Source organism: Corylus avellana, chromosome ca2 (assembly GCF_901000735.1).
Source record: "Corylus avellana chromosome ca2, CavTom2PMs-1.0".
Classification (NCBI taxonomy): domain Eukaryota; kingdom Viridiplantae; phylum Streptophyta; class Magnoliopsida; order Fagales; family Betulaceae; genus Corylus; species Corylus avellana.
In genome coordinates, this window is record NC_081542.1 from 26,169,207 (window position 1) to 26,177,377 (window position 8,171).

Genomic DNA, 8,171 nt, shown 5'->3' on the forward strand with positions numbered 1-8,171 from the left:
ACATAAAGAAGACTTAAATGATTGTTGATTTCATCAAATTGGAGTCATTTTATTCATCACAAGAGTTATGTCGTAAACTTCTGAAGTGTTCATGTAAATGTTAGCATCATTGAATGCAAATTACGTTAATGACTTTAGTGCTTAGAACTTACACGTTGGTGAATATCGACAAAGTTATTTTTTTTGTCAATTTGATCACACAAGAAAAAGAAGTGAAAAAAAGATGAATGCTCAAAAGGGTTTTAGAAACCTTGTTAATGGTGTTGGAACACATTGAATTATTTTCCCTCAGTACTCATATGTATATATAATATTAAATGTATCTTTACAATTTATTACAGATTATAGTATTGTAGGAAAGTTTACCAAGTGTTTCCATCAATATTCTAATCTATCAAGACTTGCCATTCCAGGAGTGATTGTGTAACGGTAACTTGCCATTAATGGATAGACTTGCCTTTTGAGTGCAGCTTTCCATTTCAGTGTTGTTGGCAGGTGAATCCCAGCTGGCAGGTAAGATTTCTGCTCGAGCAAAAGTTGAGATGTCTGTTCTGTATTCGAACCACTCGAAGTCCACTCGAGCGGTTTCTTCTGTTTCTATTTTTCCAGTGTCCTACGATTGGTTTTCTGAAACAAATGCTCATGGCTAAAAGATGAATATAGATGAAGCGTGCTAAAACAAATGCTCATGGCTAAAAGATGAATATAGATGAAGTGTGCTAAACCCTAACCCCCGCACTATGCAAAGAAATGAGTAATACTATATATTACATTTTATCTCACAGTGCTGACGTAGTAAGCATAATCAATCTTTAGATTTATTTATTTATTATTTTTTCTTTTAACATTGATTGATCCAAGAATTGGTTGAAATTGCCAATTCAGCATTATTAGATAAAAATATAATTTCTAACAATATTTCAGAGAAAAACACAATTTCCTTGCAATGAAGATCAATAATTTAAATATACCCTAAATATTTTAATTATCATTAGTTCCTTAGCAACCAAACAAAGCATTTGCTTTTTCCAAAAGCATGTCTCAAATTCCCAATTCAGCAACTTTAATGTTTGCACTAGTGTAAAATAATCTCAGCAGAAGTTATGTGCAATAATAACTCAACACAGCATCCTGGTTAAAAGAATATGCAGGGAATGAAAAAAGTAGCTCAGCTATATATGAAAATCATCATAGAGTTGTCATTACAGAAGTTTGAACTCTTCAAATATATCTTTTGAACCACAAGTGGGGTAAGTTATTCTAATGCAATCAGGTTTCTGAAACCTTTTCCTCCCACCAGCAGCACCATCATCTTACAACCTGGGTGCAATATGAGGACGGTCCCACTCAGTCGCAATGTGCTCACGGGTAATCTCTTTGAGCGAGCGGCAACCGCTTAAAGCCATGGTTAATTCAAACTCATCACGAAGCATCTGAAGTACTTTTCGCACACCGGCCTCACCTTCAGCGGCCAATGAGAACACCACAGGTCTTCCAATCTGAAATAGGATACAATGATCAAATGGATGACAATTAGCTAAGCAAGACCATTTCTCAGATCACTAATTCTAGCAAATTTCCAGGACAAATTCACCTGCTTCCAAACTTAATTCTAAAAATAATCTCATTGATCATTATATGTAGCTATTTCCATGAAGCTATTATTTACTCACAAATATGCCAGATGCTCCTAGAGCCAATGCTTTAAAGACATCTGTCCCTCGCCGGACTCCACCATCCAGAAAAACAGGAAGTCGGCCTTGTGCAGCTTTGACGACCTATGTCATCCCAATCAGAACATAATATTAGAACACAACAAAGTTCAGCTTCAAATGAATGCAACTTCAGAAAAAAGAAGAAAAAAAAAAAAAAATTGCCATGCAAACAATATCAAGGGAAGCGAAAAACTAAGCATGGAGAATGATAAAGAATTCAGAAATATAAACAACAAAAAGTTTTCAACAGCTTACCAATCAGTGACAACAACAAAATCTCTTAATAGATTTATGAATAGTTTGGAAAACATTTGATAGTGACAATAAAGGAAGCAAATGTTACAATTCTAGCATTCAACTTCAGGGCACACGTGAGAAATACATCTAAAAACAATTTTTGAATTAAAGAACTAAGCATCATAAAACTGGATCACCTAATCTTAATAATTAAATATGTTTGTAACTCATGATGGAAAATTGAAACGGTGAAAAAGCATGCCGGTGAAAAAAAAAAAAAGGTACCTCTTCCAAGGCCAAAATAGTTGCAGGGACATAATCAAGTTGGCGAGCTCCATGATTGGACACGATGATTCCTGCAGCTCCAGCTTGTATGGCTAGCCTTGCTGAATTGTAGAACAAGAGGTGGGGTAAAATTAGAAGATTGTTGGAAAATTTTACTAGAATTTTATTTCTTCTGGGGGGTGGGGTGGGGTTGGTGGTGGTTTGGGTTGAGTTTACATACTATCCTCAGCAGTAAGTACACCCTTCACAAGAATTGGTAAATGAGTGATTGTCTGAAGCCACTTCACATCCTGTCCCAAATAAATGAGAAGTTATTTAAAATATTACTCGTGTCAGATAGTTCAAGAAATCCTACATATAAACAGTCATCTTACCTTCCAGCTGAGAGACCGGTCAATTTGCCCAGCAACATATGAAGCTAGTCCAGATTCATTGGACTGCAGGTTAACCCCATTTATGATCATGGAAAAGTTAAATATGTAAAAATGTATATACAAGGAAAATTATTTGTTTGATATTAAAAAGTCATATAGGTCACCAACCTTATCCATCTTTCCAAGATCCAATCCCTCGAAGTTTTTCAAAGTCAAAAATGGTGGCAAAACAAATCTGTAGAAGAGTCCAATCAAAAAATTAATTTTCTGGTTTAATTTTTATATAACTTCAACAGGAGAATTAGTTATCGTCTCAAAAATAATGGGACAAGCTAACTAACTTTTTTAATTGTTTTTGTTAAAATATAAATTAAATAATTAAATTTACTTTTTCTTTCAGCTTAAGCTTTTGGAATAAATGATGATTTAACATGATATTAGAACAGAAGTCTTGAGTTCGAATCTTAACTTCACAATTTATCCTCATTTTCAGTTGGGTCTCACTTAATGAGGAAGAGTTTGAACCCACATATGAAGAGAGTTAAAATATTAATTAAATTATTAAATTCACTATTTCCAATCAATTTGCTTTTGAGAGAAGTGGTGATTTAACGGTTTTCAATTTCTTTATTTTCCAATTGTATTTTTGAATGAACACTTACCGATTCTTGATATCAGCCTCCCTACGGCCTAGCCTTGGAGTGTCCACAGTAAGGGCAATTGCCTTGAAACCAGCCCTTTCAGCTCTCCTTACAAGCTGTGCAACCACATTCCTGTCTTTATACACCTGAAGAATAAGCAGAGCAATCAATGTTTATACACCACATTCCTGTCGTAATTCATATACTTCATGACTTAATAAACACTGATGACTTCAAAAGCAGAAAGTAGAAAGGCATTTTCATCATGATCTCTTCAAATATAGCCAGGGGGCCACTATACTGGAACATAGAGAGCTTGTATTTTGAAACCATTATGAAATTTACAGGGAAGTATCAGCAAAGAAACAGATAACTCACAACATTTTTTCAAAAAAATATATATATATCAATAGGCAAGTAAGATAGAAGTTAACAGCCCCAGAGTGGATGGGAGAATATGGGGGCATTCATGCACTATTCTATATTTATTCATATGCCATTAAATTGGCTTTCTGAATTATTAGGTTGTATAATAAATCTTTTATGATGTTGAGGCCAAGATCAATCACAGTGAGAAAAAGTAGAGATTTTAGCAAAAGGATTAACAAGAAAAGTGAGGGATTATCTCTCACTCACATAGAGTTGGAAAAAGCGAATGCCAGGTCCTGTTGAAGCGACCTCTTCAACACTGGAAGTAGCCCAAGAGGACAGCGTCTGAAACAACCAATCAGGCACAAATTGAATATGACAGACTTGTAAGAATATTGATATCAATACATCAAAGACAACTTTTGATAAGTAATACATCAAAGACAAAACTATGAAGGAATTGCAAGAAAAGAGTAGGTTCAATTTAGACAAAGAAATTGAAGAAACTTGGTGAGAAACCAAACCATAATAGTGCCAGCTGCCGATGCTGCTCTTGCAGTTGCATACTCTCCTGCATGAGATATACTTTATTCAGTTCAGCCCAAGATCCTTTTTCTTTTTCTTCTTTTTTTTTGGCAAAAGTTATAAAGAAAAACTTGTCAATAGAGACAATAAGGAGGTTACACATCAACCAACCATATCAATGTGAGAAATATCTTTATAATCTCTTCAGAATTCCAATGCATTTTATACTTGGAAAAAAAAAAAAAATAGTTCCTAGAAAGCGCAGCTACACCCTTCCAATGGAAAATGTCCACCCCCCCCCTTACAACACTTTTGACCCTCTATTTGAAATTAGAGATCAATAGTAGGCAAATAGAGATAATCAAAAGCAGCTATTAGTGAAATAACTTCCAACTGTATTATAGGACCGTTAATTTCATTTAGGGAAAAACTGTTTTCTTTATTTATTTAGTTTTTCCTATTTCACATCTTTTGCAAATCAATGAATGCAAACCACATAACTTTGGAACTATTTAGTATCTAAGAGGTGCAGTATGGTAATTATAAGACCGATGTGCTAGGCAAATGGAACAATCACCAACCAAAATTTAAAAGGAAAAGGAAAAGAAAAGATTTCAACAGAGGATAAAAGCTATATTTGTATTAGGATCCTCTTCTTAAAAGCAAATTTGCAAAGGCAATTTTGGAGATGTAAAGTACAGGATATAGTTCTTTGCAACCTCTTATGAGGGGCACAGGTATGTACCTTCAGGGTGAGCCATCTTCTGCATGGCAGTCGGAGCAATCATGATGGGCATTGAGATTTTGAAGCCCAAAACAGTTGTAGTCATGTCTATCTTGCTTACATCAATAAGAATCCGAGGCCGAAACCTATTTTCAGTAAACACAAAGATAAATTGTGAGTGAAGAGACCCAAAAACAAACTTGTGGTAAAGAAATAACAAAATTTGCAACACAAGCTACAATTGGAAAAAGGATGAACTCAATTTTCTTTTCAGGAAAAAAAAAACAAAAAACAAAAAACAAAAGAAATCAACAGACTAGACCAAAAGAAACTACTTTTGGGGTCACTGTCAAGAGAATGGCTTACAAAATCCTTGAGAACGCATTTCGGTTCTCCTTCAGAGTCCATTGGTCCTCTGCGCCTGATGCATAGTAGTCATAAACCATCTTTGGCAATTTCTCCTTAGCAATTGCATCATACTCGGTAACATTAGTAATCTCCATCTTTCCAAAGGATTGTTTATGCTATACCCAGAATATCCTGAAAATGGTTTTAAAAAGAAAAAGTCACACCTCATAATAAATTTCTTTTCAAATCCAGTGAATTGAAGCAACAACATAGAAAACCTGATCAAGGCTTCCAGGGCTAATGTGCAAATAATTAAGTCAGAAGCACATGCTTAGAGAGCGATAGCACTTTCTATCAAATAAAATTCTGCAGTATATCTAAATCTACAAATTTTAGATTCTAAAGAACATTCTGGCATTAATAGTCAAATTAATAAAACAAATTCTGCAAAAAGTAATGCAGGCAACTCCACAGATAAACAGGGTTATGTCCCAATAGCACTTCAAGAGTTTCCATCACCATTTTACAGTTGTCCTTTACAAAATTCATCAATCATCAGTCCCCCTAACATGAAAAGCAGGATCCTCCTAAAGCTACACCATAAGACTAATACCATAGACTAATACACTGATTAGCCAATTAAACTGCACATAATCAATTCCTCCAAAACCAAATAAACCGAAAGGAATCCGATACTGAAGTCTTAAATTCTTAATATACGCAAAACCACAAATTCTGATATCATTCAACCACAGGAAAAAGCTCAAACAGACAACTTGCAATCTCTAGAAACTAGAAGAAATGAACAAAAATGCAAACTGGTTTTAAAAATCAGTCACGACCCGTTTCAATAAAAAAAAAAAAAAGAAGAGAAAACCTTGACTACTCCATCTCAATCATAATTCTGATCAAAACCCAGATGGGAATAATCATATAAACGCAAAGAAAGCATCATGCAGTGAAAACCCAAGTGAAAGAAAACTCAAGACAGAGCAAAGGAGAAGCAAAGAACAAACCTTGGACTCCTCAGAAGAATGAATGAATGGAAGGATTCTAAAGAGAAGAGCTAGCTGCTGCAGATAACGTTAGAGAGAGACAGACAGAGACAGAGAGAGAATGAATGTGTAGGCAATGCAAACAAACATGTAGTGCAGGAAGAAGAAAGAGAAAAAAAAAATAGAAGAACGGCGAGTAAAGACAAAAAAGAGTAGGGAAGAGATGAGAGAAAAAGACAGTTATGTGGATTGGCTTTCCAAGGTTAGCATTTGCAACCAAATCTGCTTCGATGGAATTGTAAAACTTTGTGTGGAGAGCATTTCCTTGATTTTCATTTTTCACTCTTCAACCTCAAATATAGACGAAACCCAGAAGAGCGTCGGGGACGACGTGGCATGACACGTCCGCACAAGAAGAAAAAAGAGATTTGAACTAATGAGGCGTGATCTCCAGTCAATTAAACTACTTTGATAATGTTTACCTTGGTTTATAGTGTACCTGAAAAGTCATTTTTATGTATTTTATTGATTTTTACCAATATCTTACAAAATCATACAAAGATAACATAAATATTATATTAAATTGGAATATAATAAAATAAAGAAACTAATATATATTACTCTTCTCGATTTTTTATTTTATTTTATTTTTTTAAAATCAAACTTGTAATCTTATAAAATTACATTAAATATATGAGAGCCCTTTATATGGGCCCTTTATATGGGGACGCGGATCTTTTAATAGAAATTTGACACATCAAGTAAAAAAAAGATAAAAGCACATATCTTTAATTTAAATAAATTTCATTGATTTTTTATTCGTTTTAACCCGAACGCCCGCCACACATCATCAAACCTCACACTCACTTCCGAATGGATGGAGACCCCCTCCAATTATTCAAAATTAAAAATTTTCATATTACAAAATCGTTGCCTTTCATTTTAAATTCAATAGCCTATAAAATGTCAGCTACTTTTATATAATCGAGACATTAAATTTTGATTTTATGCTGGTATTTGTTTTACCGAGATTTAAATGATTTTATAGACCATTTGATTTAAAATAAAAGGTCATGATTTCATAACATGAGAATCTCCAATTTTGAATAATTAGAGGGGATCTCAATCCCAACCAAATCCTTAACATCGGAGTCTTTAAAACCAATCAAAACGGTGGCTTCGGTAGTTTTATCGATGTATAGTATTTTATCCAGAGAAGAAAAATTATTTAGTGTGAATGATTATATTATTTTTTAGCGTTTCTAGTTGAGATGTCTTATTCATATTAAAGAGTGCCTAGTTCTCTAAGGTCTGAATTGTGAGAACCAATCTGATTTAGGTGTCATAAAAAAAATTGGTTTTCTCAAGAATCTAATTTTTTTATAAAAAATTAAAAAAAAAAAAAGTAAAATTAAATCTAAACAATTAAAAAAACTATATATATATCAATTGGTTCGTGCACCCACGTGCTAGTGGATGAGTGGGCTTTGGGAATGTAGCCTTCTGATTTGGAATGAGAATCCAAACTCTGAAAATTCAATTTGATGTGGAGAAAAGTAAATCACGTGTAATAATTGTATTAGCTCATCAACAACACTCTTATCTCTATTCGTTTGTGATTGCAGTCCATGACAACACTCTCCACCAATCAAATTCTTCTCTTTTGGGTTTTTTTTTTTTTCCTCTATTTTTTTATTAGGCAAGTTGATTTTTGGAGGTGTTTTGATTTGGGATTGGAGTGGAAGGTCTATTTCCTTTTCTTAATTTACCCCAAAAAGAAGAATACTTTTCTTGACTCTTTCAAATGGTAAAATTTCAACTTCATGATGATCTTGGTATAAGATGAGTAAGAAGACGTACAAATTAATAAAATAGTTAAAAAAAATTACAGAATTAAAAAAAAAAAAAAAATTCAATCTTGACAACTATCCAATCACAACTTCATAAGAAATTGTCTT

General features: G+C 33.7%; 1 protein-coding gene across 2 annotated transcripts; it reads right to left on the reverse strand.

Moving 5' to 3' along the window:
• Nucleotides 1–1,152: 1,152 nt before the first annotated feature.
• LOC132171391 (glycolate oxidase 1) lies at nucleotides 1,153–6,488 on the reverse strand. Of its 2 annotated transcripts, none has more exons than XM_059582698.1 (12): nucleotides 6,235–6,488; nucleotides 5,237–5,410; nucleotides 4,892–5,016; nucleotides 4,146–4,192; nucleotides 3,889–3,966; nucleotides 3,274–3,398; nucleotides 2,780–2,846; nucleotides 2,612–2,674; nucleotides 2,458–2,527; nucleotides 2,238–2,338; nucleotides 1,674–1,778; nucleotides 1,153–1,499 (listed from the first exon to the last, which is right to left on the reverse strand). In XM_059582698.1, exons 2-12 carry the CDS (start codon nucleotides 5,371–5,373, stop codon nucleotides 1,314–1,316), a joined length of 1,104 nt encoding a protein of 367 aa, XP_059438681.1. In that variant the 5' UTR covers nucleotides 5,374–5,410; nucleotides 6,235–6,488; the 3' UTR covers nucleotides 1,153–1,313. The 2 variants fall into 2 exon arrangements, with proteins under 2 accessions (XP_059438681.1, XP_059438682.1); XM_059582699.1 differs by lacking the exon at nucleotides 6,235–6,488 and adding an exon at nucleotides 6,096–6,202.
• Nucleotides 6,489–8,171: the final 1,683 nt, after the last annotated feature.